Raw genomic sequence first — 13334 nt, 5'->3', positions numbered from 1 at the left:
CTCTAGCCATACGAATGAAGTGGTCAATCGTTTTCTCAAGCACTTTCTCCTTTGGCGGCGGTGCCGGTTTCGGTCCAAAATGGGCGTCCACTTGGGCCTGCACTATGGCTGTGTTTTGCTCCTCGGTCATGTCGTAAGGCCTCTGAGGAAGAGGAGTGAGGCTTGGACCATATTTATATCGCTTGTCTCCGCCTGTACTTCATGTACTACCTCGACTCGTACCGCTACGCACCATAGCTGCGGCGTGTCTCTTCTGCTATTGCTGAGACGGCGGAGACGGCTGACGTGGCTGACGTTGTGCCGGACTTGAAGCAGGACAAATGGCCTGACGCTGTGCCGGACATGAAGGACGAGGAGTCTGCTCAAGCGTTCCGGGACTTGGAGGAGGTGGCGGACTTCGAGGAGGACTCGGCTCACGCGTTCGTGGACTTGGAGGAGCGGGAGTCTGCTGACTCGATGGCGGACTTCGAGGAGGAGTCGGCTCACGCGTTTGTGGACTTGGAGGAGCGGGAGTCTGCTGACTCGGTGGCGGACTTCGAGGAGGAGTCGGCAGATGACGCGGTGTCGGTGGACTTGGAAAGATGATGCAATCCTTTCTCCATAGGATGATACGATGTACGGCCTCTTTCAGTGTGCGCTCGCCGTCACCTCCAGCAATGTCAAGTGCTAGCGTCGAATATGGCTCCACCACTTTATCAACCATGACACGAGCATGGCCCTCTGGAATCGGGATGCAATGGAAGGTTGCTTCAGGGGTAATTGTGAAAGCAACGCCGTCCGCCACCTTCATGGATATGTTCTTCATTTTGGAGTGTAGCTCACAGTTAGTGTTCTCTATGATGTCATCCATAGGGTGGTATGTATCCAGCAGTGTGTCGCCCGGGGCAGAACCAACGCTACTTCTCGGCATGGATGGGCGATCATCCGGTGCTATCCAATGATGGACGATCATCCGCTTGCTGCTGCAGCTGCTGAGACCCCCTTTCCTGGCTAAGTGAGTCGGTCTGCTGCTGCTGCTGCTGGAATTTGAGTGCCAAGTCCGCGTGCCTTGCTTCTAGGCCTTGAAGGCGTTCTGCGTCCTGCTTCCTCTGCTCCTCCTCCAGCTTCCTCTTCTTCTCCTCCTCCATCTTCTTTCTTGCACGGGACCTGTAGTCGTCGTTCCAGTCCAAAAAGCCCTCGTACCAGGGAATAACGCCCATGCCTCGTGTTCTTCCTGGGTGTTCAGGATTTCCCAGGGCGCGCGTAAGCTCGTCGTTCTCTCGGGCGTGAACACCCCCGCTCAAGCTTCTTCTATTGCGTCAAGTATCTTTTGTTCGGCTCCTTTTAGACTTGCCTTCTTCGAAACCAGGCCTGTCTTCAGGTCCAACGCCCCCCCCCCATGCGCATAGAACCAAGTTCTGCACCTGGGGGGCAGCTCCTAGTAATCGGAGTGACCCCTGCACCCTCCATCTCTTGCTCAGACTTATCCCACTTAGGCATTCCCACTGAGTAGCCACCTGGACCCAGCCTATGGAACTGCGTCTTTTTTGCGGCATTGGCCTTGTTTTTTATCGATCGTTCCTTAGATATTTCTGAATCCTTGAATTTCACGAAATCGTCCTAGTGTTTTATTTGCTTCTCTAGTGTTCCCGTGAATTCTGGAGTCTTCCTTTCTGCAGCGAGGTAGTTGGCCCATACAGTTTTCTTGTCGGTGTTGAATGCAATTGTCATCTTCTTAAGAGCAGCGCCCTTCACTTTGTCCACATCTGCTTTAGTGAAATAATCTGGTAGGGTGAAATGTTTCATCAGAGAATCCCAAAGGTCTTTTTTGGCTCTGTCGTCGACCCAAATAACACCTAGACGTTTAGTCTTTGGCTCTTTCCATTTTTGAATGGAGATCGGGAGTTTGTCCTTCACAAGAACTCCGCACTGACGAGTCCACTTGTTTGCAATGTTCTTAGGCGTCAGGGGTTCGCCACTAGGTTTGACGGATTCGATGTTGTACTTTACACCGTCCTTCAACAATCTGCCCGGGCCTCGCTTTGTCCTGCTGTCTGTAGAAGCTGATTTGCTCGATCCGGAGGGCTGAAAGAATGAAGATCGATTCGTTCATATATCTTAAAATAAAAAAAACATGTGATGATCACCAGATGCCTGCTTATATAAATATACCTCGCCGGTAGTCTTTGTTATTTGAAGATCAGCATTCTCTGTGTCATCATAAACATTGTTTGTGTCATCATAATCAGAATCATAGTTCATGACTTCATCAGCTCGGTCGTCGAGATCGAATATCTTTTCATCACCCTCTCCGGTATTGTTCAGATATTGGGAGCCGTCATCTGCTTCATTCAGATTATCTAGCCTGCCAGGGCTGCGTATGATGTCGAACAATTCCTCTTCTCTGTCTCTGCCGGTATTGTCCGCCATAGCTTTTACTTAACTAATACAGAAGAAATATAGAACAATTTAGTATTCAAATTACAATGCATGGATGCAATCAATAAGGAAAAACTGAATCATATAGTACATAATATATATGCATCATCTCGATTAATATATAATCTCGAATATATGTCATCGTCTCGAATAATATATATAATCTCGAATACATCGTCTCGAATATTATATATCGAATACATCACTGGCTAGGTACCTAATAAAGATCGAGTACTACAGAAGAATCTAGGGCGCCACTCGCGGTTCCTGGGGCGCGGGCGGTGGACACCCAAAGAGAAGGAACCATCACAAGATCATATCTCCGGTCATCTGCCCAAAGAACCTGCCAAGTAGTGGAGAACCTGACGTCGTCCATAGCAGCCATGTAGCGATGGACGTGCTCGTCTTCCTCCCTGACACGGCGACGCACCACCTCCGGCAGGGCTGGCTGCCTCTGCACCGAATGTGGCCCACGCGAACGCCACCAAAGGAGATCAGGATCGACGATGGGACCCGAGGCCGGGTTCCTCACCAAGCGGCGCGCCCCTCCAGGTAACACCTCCCAGTGCCAGCCCGGCGGAGCCCAGTCCCGGACATGGGTCCTCTGAAGTATGACGTCGTCACGAACGGGTCGACGGCGAGGATGCGGGCCGGGCATATCGTTGAGAACAAATACTATATGCCCGCAAAAAGTAACATTAATCTAACATTCTATATGCAAATTCTAACAATTTGACATTAATCTAATTGATCTAACTAAAACTAATTCTAAAATTTCCAACATTTTTTATTATATAACTAACATTTCTAATATTTCTATGACTAAAAAACAGAAAAATTGTTAACATTTTTATAAATATTTCTATAACTAAAAAACAGAAAAAAATTATAACATTTCTAATATTTCTATAACTAAAAAACAGGAAAAATTTATAACATTTCTATATAACTAACATTTCTAAAAATATTTCTATAACTACAAAACAGAATAATTTCTAACATTTCTATAACTAAAAAACAGAAGAAGAAAAATTGTATAATGTGTGTGTGTAGTGTGTTGTGTGTGTGTGAACATGGTGGCCGGGGTGAGCTCACCGGCGAGGCGACGACGGGGCGACGGGATGGGGCGGCGACGACGGAGCGACGGGATGGGGCGGCGACGACGGACGGCCGGCGGCGACGGAGCGGGGCGCGGGGACGGGGCGGCTGGGGCGGCGAAGAGGGGCGGGGACGGCCGGGGTCGGCAACGAGGGGTGGGGCGGCGACGTCGACAGGGACGGCGTCGATCGGGACAGGGCGGCGCGACGGAGGGAAGAAACAGAAAGGGAAAGTGAATTTTTTCAACTGTTGTATATATAGGATTGACCTTTAGTACCGGTTGGAGCCACCAACCGGTATTAAAGGTCTGTTTTGGCCAGGCCAAGCGGCAGGAAGCGCCCCCCTTTAGTACCGGGTGGTGGCTCCAACCAGTACTAAAGACCCCCTCTTTAGTACCGGTTGCAGCCACCACCCGGTACTAAAGGGAGTGCGCTGGCGCAGTGCGGTGCGGCAAGTTTAGTCCCACCTCGCTAGTCGAAGGGCTACCGCACTGGTTTATAAGCCCCAGTGCGGTAGCTCTCTCGAGCTCCTCTCTTAAGCAGGCCTATTGGGCCTACCTGTTCAGTCCTGCCCTGTGGGCCTACTGGGCCTTTGCGGGCCTGCATCCTGGCCCAACAGAAGGTTGTGTTTCTAGTCGTATGCAGGCCGCTTTGGCCCAGTACGCGGGCTTTTTTATTTTCTTAATTTTTTTTTGCTTTATTTATTTTTGTTTTATTTATTTTTGAGTTGTTTTTTGCTGTATTTAGAGTTTCTTTCTGAATATTTTTGCTTTAGGTACAAAAAATTACAAACTTTCTGTTAGTGCCGGTAGTTTTCAAATTTGAATAGTTTAAATTTTGAATTATTTTAAATTTGTGTGAATCACTAGTTTATGAATAACTTAACTTTGAAAAAAGATTTTTCAGTGATTCTTTTTTCTTATGTTTAATATTATTGTATTTTATCATTATATTCAATTTGGTAATGCTTAGGTTATTTAAAAAATGAAATGCCTTTGTAACAGATGAGTTTTCGTCCAAAACCCTGATACTTCGAAAGAGATTGTCCATTTTGTACACGAAGTGCATCCAGTTTTTGTCGTAACCCTCTCTACTTTTTTGCACATGCTATGTGGGTGAAATTATGATATCATGCCAACTTTCAACCTTTTCTGAGTTCATTTGAAATGCTTTTCAATTTTAGGGTCATTTAGCTGGAAAAAATTAGTAAATGCATGAAAGAATTTGTTTGCACATAAAATTTCTTCGCGTTTCAAATGCCAAAACACATAACTACCCTAACTATTACAGAGATTCCCTCCTTGGTGTGAAACACAGAAGAAAGTGATGATAGTGAAGACGATCACATCCCGGATCTTTGGGTGTGAAACTTTTTCTTCGTGTGTGTCCCTTTGCACCGTAGCCATGGAAAATCTTCATCATTTAACTGGATGCCCGGGTCAATATTCACTGCAAATGGAGCAATTTCATCAAACTTTTCATAATCTTCTCACATGTCTGTCTTGTCATTCACTCCCACGGTGTTTCTTTTCCCTGAAAGAACTATGTGGCGCTTTGACTCGTCGTATGATCCATTCGCTTCCTTATCTTTTCTTTTTCTCAGCCTGGTAGACATGTCTTTCACATAAAAAAATTGTGCCACGTCATTGGCTAGGACGAATGGTTCTTCTGCATACGCAAGATTGTTGAGATCCACTGTTGTCATTCCGTACTGCGGGTCTTTCGTTACCCCGCCTCGTGTCATATTGACCCATTTGCACCGAAACAAAGGGACCTTCAAACCACCTGCATAGTTAAGTTCCCATATGTCCTCTATGTAACCATAATATGTTTCCTTTCCCGTGTTGGTTGTTGCATCAAAGCGGACACCACTGTTTTGGTTGGTGCTCTTCTTATCTTGGGTGATCGTGTAAAATGCATTCTCATTTATCTGGTACCCTTTGAAAGTCATTATATTCGAAGATGGTAACTGGGACAGCGAGTATAGGTCATCTTCAATATCGCCATCATGCATGGCACGTTTCTGCAACCAACCGGCGAAAGTCCTCGTTTGTTCACGTGTAATCCAGTCGTCAGACTTCTCCGGGTGTTTGGAGTGTAGAAAATTCTTGTGTTCCTTCATATACGGAGCCACCAAGGCAGAATTCTGTAGAACTGTGTAGTGTGCTTCAGTGAGAGAATGTCCGTCCATACATATTATTTGATCCCCTCCTAGCGTGCCTTTTCCATCCAGTCTGCCCTTATGCCGCGATTCAGGAACACCAATCGGCTTAAGGTCAGGAATAAAGTCAATACAAAACTCAATGACCTCCTCATTTCATGGCCCTTCGCGATGCTTCCTTCTGGCCTAGCACGCTTATGAACATATTTCTTCAAGACTCTTCATTATACACAACACCGAATAGACCAAATTAATACAAGTTCATACATAAAGTTCATATACAACACTTAATTAAATGCAAAATACAAATAACTCTCTAGCTAAAAAATTTAAATGCAACAACAAATGCGATCAAGATCGCAACTAAGGTAACAATTGATCTAACAGCATAATGATACCAAGCCACACTATCAATGGCATATTTTCTAATCTTTCTAATCTTCAACTTCATTTTCTCCATCTTGATCTTATGATCATCGACGACATCGGCAACATGCAACTCCAATTCCATCTACTCGCCCTCAATTCTTTTCAATTTTTCTTACAAATACTCGTTTTATCTTTCAACTAAATTTAACCTCTCGACAATAGGGTCGGTTGGAAATTCCGGTTCACATACCTCCTAGATAAAAATATCTATGTCAACTTGATGGGCATAATTTGTCGTAAACACGAAATGCAACAACTAGTTTTAAAAGAGAATATACCACATCCGAATCATAACAAGGACGAGGGCCGACGGGGACGGATATCAAAACCATGGCACTATGTATAACAAACAACGTACGGGTAAGACAATTATACGAGTAACTATATATCCAAATCACACAAACATCAATTTGGTAATGTAAAACATTCATGAACAAGAGCCTCACCACAAGGTGGTGCCGTCGACGGGACGGTGCGGGCGATCGACGGTGGTTACGACGGAGATTTAGAAGGCACTAAGTAAACCACACCTACATATGCAAACTAAGTGTTATTTTTTACCTCAAATTGCATATAAATCAAATACTAGCAAATTAATCACTATACAAAGCATTGCAAGAGCTAATCTAGCAATGAGAGTTGAAAGGACAAAGTTGCTAACCTTTGTGATCATTTGAATGGATGGGGGCCTTCAAATCTTGAAAAAATTTGGGCAAAATTTGTGAGGAGCTCGAGGAAAAGAGGGGAAGAACAGAGGAAGTGAGGGGAAAGGGGAAGAACAGAGTGGCTCGGGTGGACGAAAGGTTTATGTACGTCGACCTTTAGTACCGGTTCGTGCCACGAACCGGTACTAAAGGTGCTGGACGGGCCCCAGACTGACAACATCCTGCCACCACTCTCTTTAGTACCGATTCGTGGCACGGACCGGTGCTAAAGGTTCGCCACAAACCGGTACTAATGAGAGTGGCCGGCTAGCCGTTGGAACCGGCACTAATGGACACATTAGTGCCAGCTCAAAATCGAACCGGCACTAATGTGTCTCAGATTTGCCCTTTTTTCTACTAGTGCTACTTGCTGCTCTATGTCGACGACATCATCCTGACGGCATGTACGGCTGGTCTCCTCAGTCAGCTCACGACTCGTCTTCGCGCTGAGTTCGTCATCAAGGACTTGGGTCCTTTGCACTACTTTCTCGGTGTCGAGGTGGTGCGCCGTCCGGATGGCTTCTTCCTTCATCAGCGGAAGTACGCTCACAAGCTCCTGGAGCGCGCCGGCATGCTTAACTGCAAGCCCGCCACTACGCATGTTGATACGAAGGCCAAGCTTTCTGCCACGGATGGTTCTCCTGCTTCGGATGCTGCTTTCTTCGGTCTATCGTTGGTGCTCTCCAATACCTCACTCTGACTCGACCGGAGATCCAGTATGCCATGCAGCAGGTGTGTCTTCATATGCATGCTTCTCGAGACGTTCACTGGGCTGCCGTCAAGCGGATTCTCCACTATATCTGTGGCACTATGGATCTTGGCGTCACGCTTCACGCCTCCGCCGACACCGCCCTCACCGCCTACTCCGATGCAGACTGGACGGGCTGCCCTGACACTCGTTGCTCCACTTCGGGCTATTGTGCCTACCTTGGACCCTCACTTATCTTGTGGTCGTCCAAACGGCAGCCTACGGTCTCTCGTTCCAGTGCTGAGGCTGAATATCGTGCGGTGGCCAACGCCGTCGTCGAGTGTTCGTGGCTTCACCAGCCTATGCACGAAGAGCAATACATCGTGCAATTCACATATTCTACAGATGTAATGCCTGCTTTTCTTTTACCTCTTGTACTCCATAATGTTACTTTACCCCAAATTGAATAAATTGCCATGAGGTGTTCCCATCAACAATAAAATAAAATACACAGATGGATGGGGATTCATCATTTACCCACACAGACGGATGGGGATTGGCTTCGCCAGACGTCCCAAGGTTGGAACTTCTTTCTGGTCAAACTTAATTTGGACCTTAGTAGTGGGATTCATCGTTTACTCTATATATACAAACACGTCCCAAATATTACGGAATTCTTAGCATATCTACACTTTGGATTACTTATAACAAAAACATTTATACTTATTTTGTTCCATTCCAAACAGATCCATTGTCCTTGGGTAGTGCTTGGGCCCTCAAAGTCAAGTAGTTGTGGAGGAAACTGCACCCAGCTTCACATTGTTGACCAGTGGCTTTGAATTCCAAGCCCCAGAGTCCTTGTTGGTGTGGCACCAGAGCTGACATCAAAGGCTGGAAGGTAATGAGGTCGAGGAGAAACTACCAAGGAAAGTTAAATACAGCGTCTGTTCTTTACTCTATGAACAAAATGTGTGGAGTAGCTACAACGATGTAAAATCTGGCTGTGAGATCCATATATTACCCTGGTCTCCTCTTTGGAATATTTATCTCCCTTTGCTCCCTTGGTTTGTTTCAGTACCGATGATACGGATTCCAGCACTCCACAGCCTAAAGGTTCTCAGCAGCATGTTCCTGAAAACCCCGCCATTTCGTCCTGCTGGAAAAGGAAAACTGAAGGCGGTACCTTCCTTGAAGATGTTAGGGGGCGCATCGACGAGTTCATCCAAGCTTCCATGGACGAGCGCAAGGCCTGCTTCACGAAGACTCTTCAGAAGGTATCTGTGCTAGCACTGAAATTGGGACATTTTACGGTGCATCATACTACTGCCGCCTATTGTGGGTAGTATTAATCTAATCCAACGGCAGATGTAAAGGGCATTTTACTCCATTCTTATTAAATTAGGGTTTCCTTTCAATCGGCGTCTTCCTCCCTGTAGTCACCGCGCACGGGGCCAATCTGTTCATCTTTTTCTCACCACATCATCGCGCTGATCGGCTGCTACCCAATCTCTCGCCCCGCTGTGGCCAGTGATTTGTCCCAAATACAGCCGCAGACCTAGCAGCGCCCTTGCCCCTCACCGCCCACTGTGTTGGTCCTCTCCACGACCATGAGCTAGTCTAGGTAATTAGCGCCTACCTGCAGGCTGCAGCTAGCCCAGCCACCCACATAAGCTGGCTCATGCTTACATGGCCGGCTGTGCTTCAGTTTTTGGGACACCAAAATCCGAACAAATCCGGCGCTCATCCTTCCATGGCCGGCCGTGCTTCAATGTTTGGGATACGGAGGGCGAACCAATCCGGCCGTCTTTTCTTCTGCGTGGGAGCAGCGACGCAAGTAGCAGGAGCTACTAGCTCGGCGGGTTCACGACCCGTGGACTAGAGCGCTCTCAAATTTGTGCAGGCTTGTCCAGTCGACGTTTTTTTGCGGCGGCCTGCGGCACGGCGGGCCAACGCGGGAGGCCGACAAGCATCAGTGGCTGTTTGTCTTGTCGATCGGCTACCCTCTTGCCAGGGCTGGATTAACGAGTTGCTCGGCTCGTTCGGCTTGTTATCATTAAGCTCATTATTGTTAAGCTCGTTATCATTAAGCTCGTTAATATTAACGAGCAAAAACCTCTGTTCAGCTCGGTTCGTTATGGGCTTGTTATGCTCGCGAGTGTTCACGAGTACTCGTTAAGGTAATAAACAACACAGAAGAATCCCATGATCTCATAAAAATTCACAACAACACAAATTAAACAAGAACATTAAGGTAATAAACAACACACAAGAATTCCATGATCCCATCAAAAGTGCCGAGTCTAGGAGAAGTGCCGAAGTGGGCTAGGGTGCTAGGCCCCTAGGTTGGGCTAACTGGCAACTCTTTTGTTAGTGGGCTGATTTGAACTAGGGTCTCATGTCAAACTTTTGAAAATTAGCGAGCTAAATGAGTTAGCTCGTGAAACTCATTTGCTCGCTCGTTAAGCTCGTTAATCTTAACGAGCAAAAAACACTATTCGGCTTGGTTCATTAAATAACGAGCATGAGCCGAAACGAGCCGAACTATCGAGCTCTCATTATGCTCACGAGCTTCGAGCTTTTCGTCCAGCCCTATGCCAGCCAGCTCTGTTCCTCTGCTCGTGACGAACCTTTTCTTGAATTTGCTCGTTGCGGATGGCATAAAGACACTGATTCTGTCCATCTTTGCGCTGGATATGATTCCCGTCTAGATGATATTAAACTCTTCTAGTTTTGCCCTTTTGCAAGGAATACTACCCATCTAATCCAGTAGTATAAATTAATATTAACCTTTAGATCAGCAAAAATGGACCGTCAATATTTATCTGATGTACCGTAAAAGGTCTCCTGAAGTATCAAGACGTTTCTTGTATCCGGACTTTTTGTTTTCAACTGTTGTTATACATTTCGTGTAAGAAGGCTTGAAGTACAACATGAGGCTGGATTAGAGCATCTTCAACTGAGCAAAAGATTTTGATGACCAAAAACTAGTTTTAGGTATGAAGAGAAGGTTTTTGGTCTCCATAAAACTGTCTATTTTCCACCGGACAAAAGACTGATGATCAATTTTTTTAAGCAAATGAAACATAAAAAAGACACATAGTTCAGCCTGCAGAGAGCCAGGCATGCCGGGCCAATCCTCAAAGCCACGCCTTCGGGCCGGCACGGCACGGTCCTTTTATAAAGGGCAGACACGGGCCGTGTCGTGGCAGGCCCTTTTAAAGCCAGGCCGGCCCATGTGGACAAGTTGCCACACGCAAGCATCCCCCCACTCGTCTCCTCTCCTTTTGCTAGGGGTTCCACATCCCACCAGCTCCCTCACAAGCCGCCGGCCGCCGGTCGCCGCTACCCCGCCCCCCATCGTCGCTCGCCGCCCACTCGCTCCCCCCCCCCCCCCCCCCCCCCCCATCGTCCCCGCCCACTCGCTTCCCCCGCAGTGCACACATCTTCCGCCGGAAGTTATCGCCCTCCCTCTGCCGCCGGACGCCGCCCCCCTCCCCCGTTGTGCAGAGCATCCAGGCGAGACGCCCTCCTCGACGACGACCAGCCTCTGCCTCCTCTTCAACGCCGGCCGCTGCCGACCTGCCTCCGCCTCGTCGCCACGGTGAGCTCCTCTTCCACTCTCGTGCGTGTGCTACCTGCTGCCGCTTGAGCTACTGGTGTTGTGCTGCTGCTGCTGCTGCTGCTTGCGCTACTGTTCTGCTGTGCCATGGATGGGTGGTTGTGCTGATGCTAGTGGCCGCTGTTCTAAAAAAATGGTCAATTTTTCAATTGAAGCATGTGCGGAGTGTACAAAATGGTCATTGCTAGGCGAATTTGTCAACTGAAGCATGTGTACACAGTCGGCATTTCACCTGGCAATTGATCTGTGCGGAGAGAGTGTGCATTGCTATCTTGTCTGTCGATAGTACGCGATGCAATTTTTATCTTTTGATTGATACACTAGTACTGTAGTACATTGTACACATCGCACGAGTGATACAGGTATCATGCCTCAGTACAGCAGTCTGGCACATAGGTGAAGTACAGATGCAGGAACCGAAATGCATCTGTAGCTGGTTAATATCCCAGGTGTTCACTAAATGCAAGTAGCAGCACTGATGCGAATGCGATGTGCCGTGCTTCCCAAATCCCAAGTGTTGGTTGGTATCTCTTATGTTTCGACATGCCTGACTCATCAAAATATGCTTTGTAGCTGTGAAAGTGCTCGGTTTATGGTTACTTCTTACTCGGTTCTTTGATTTTTCTTGCTTATGATGACTTAGTTTATGGACAAAACTAGTTTCTTTCTTCCCCAGGCTGTTTGTGGTTAAATCCAAGGAATTGGTGCAATATCAGGCCATGGAGGGGAGCAAGGACATGCAAGAGTCAAACACTGAACCTGTTGTCAAAGTACCCAGAGAGCCTGCCATCATTATCAATGGTGTCCCAGACTTGCCTCCTGAATTCACATCTGGCTCACAACTTGCAGTAAGAGAGGCTCCGCGATCTCGAGTCGATCATCACTTTGGTGAATGGCTAGAAGAGCGGAAAGTGAGAAAGCGGTTTGGAGACATATACTATGTAGGGAAAGTTGTCAAGTATGACAGCCAAAGAAATTGGTACACCGTTGTCTATGTAGATGGAGACCAGGAAGATCTTGAGTGGCACGAACTGGAGGAGATCCTGCTACCATTGGACATAACCATTCCACTCAACACACTTGTGATGGACAAATTCAAACATCAAAATGCTGTTCCCGACTACAGAAGTAAGGTGGCTAGACAAAGAACTAATAATGTTGCTAGCAACCAGATGGTGGTCAGAGCGGAAAATGGCCAACAGTCAAACAACCTACCACTCCCAGGGTTGCTTCAGGCGTCAGCATCAGCAGGAGAAAATGCTCTAGTATGTCTGAAACCTAGCGATCAACCTAAGAAAAGGGGCAGGCCTCGAAAAGATAGAAGTACATCAGGTGAGCTTTCAAAACAAGGAAGTACATCAGGTGATATTCAACCTAAAAAAAGAGGCAGGCCTCCAAAAGAACCTGGAGAGAAGAGTATCGATAGGCGCAAGTTAGAGACTGTCAGGGCAGAAAAACTGAAGAGAGAAAGCATGCTTCTGCGAGGGCCACAACCTGGAAGTCAGTAATTCTAATAATCAATATCGCTGTTCCAAATTTCCAATATAGTACTGTACTTCCTAGATACATCCGTTTGAGCCTCAATTAATTCCGGATGGAGAGAGTAGTAGATATCTCCAAATATTCCAGTCTATGTGTGCTTGCGACACTAGCTTTTCAATGTATTATGTACAAACTAAACATGTAAAGCTAGATTCCAGATTTACTATGTGTGTGCTATCATATTATTATTTTTTAGTATACATACAAGTATATCTGCAAACTGTTATAAAAATTCTGGTATGGCGGTCTTAGAAGTTATCCTTACTATACGCACAAGCTGTGGTTGCCTGGCTTAATGATGAATTCTTTTGAAAGATCCTTGAGCTAGTTGTTTCGTTGGTGTTGGAGATCCTCAATGGAAAACACATTAATGTACATACTAATATTGCACTGCACAGTATAAATTGGTCAAGACAAGATGTTTAGCGAATTTAGTCACCTATACTGAGTGTTCTTGTGAAGTGAGAGAACACTTTTCTCCAGTTATGTCTTGCAAAATGTCTCTGAAATTTACCTGACAAGGGAAACAGAACACCATTGCAAGTGCATACGGTTTCTCTATTGTCTGAATGATTCCTTCTCAACCCTTCCATACTTACCTGACAGGAAAACATTGTTCCAGGTATGAGTTCAGAGAATTAAAGTATAGGAAGACAATACTCAAGGAGCTCGGCTG

The 13334-nt window shown here is 46.5% G+C and overlaps 1 protein-coding gene across 1 annotated transcript; it reads left to right on the top strand.

Moving 5' to 3' along the window:
• Window positions 1-10889: 10889 nt before the first annotated feature.
• LOC123135623 (uncharacterized) lies at window positions 10890-12868 on the top strand. Its single transcript, XM_044554778.1, has 2 exons — window positions 10890-11098; window positions 11793-12868. Exon 2 carries the CDS (start codon window positions 11836-11838, stop codon window positions 12622-12624), a length of 789 nt encoding a protein of 262 aa, XP_044410713.1. The 5' UTR covers window positions 10890-11098; window positions 11793-11835; the 3' UTR covers window positions 12625-12868.
• The last annotated feature ends 466 nt before the right edge of the window (window positions 12869-13334 follow it).

This window comes from Triticum aestivum, chromosome 6B (assembly GCF_018294505.1).
Source record: "Triticum aestivum cultivar Chinese Spring chromosome 6B, IWGSC CS RefSeq v2.1, whole genome shotgun sequence".
NCBI lineage: Eukaryota > Viridiplantae > Streptophyta > Magnoliopsida > Poales > Poaceae > Triticum > Triticum aestivum.
The sequence above is the reverse complement of the archived record's forward strand: the minus strand, read 5'-3'. Positions and strand labels throughout refer to the sequence as shown.

What these genes read in the sequence shown, in the direction of transcription:
- LOC123135623 (XM_044554778.1), top strand. Translation starts at nt 11,836, where the DNA reads ATGGAGGGGAGCAAGGACATGCAAGAGTCAAACACTGAACCTGTTGTC.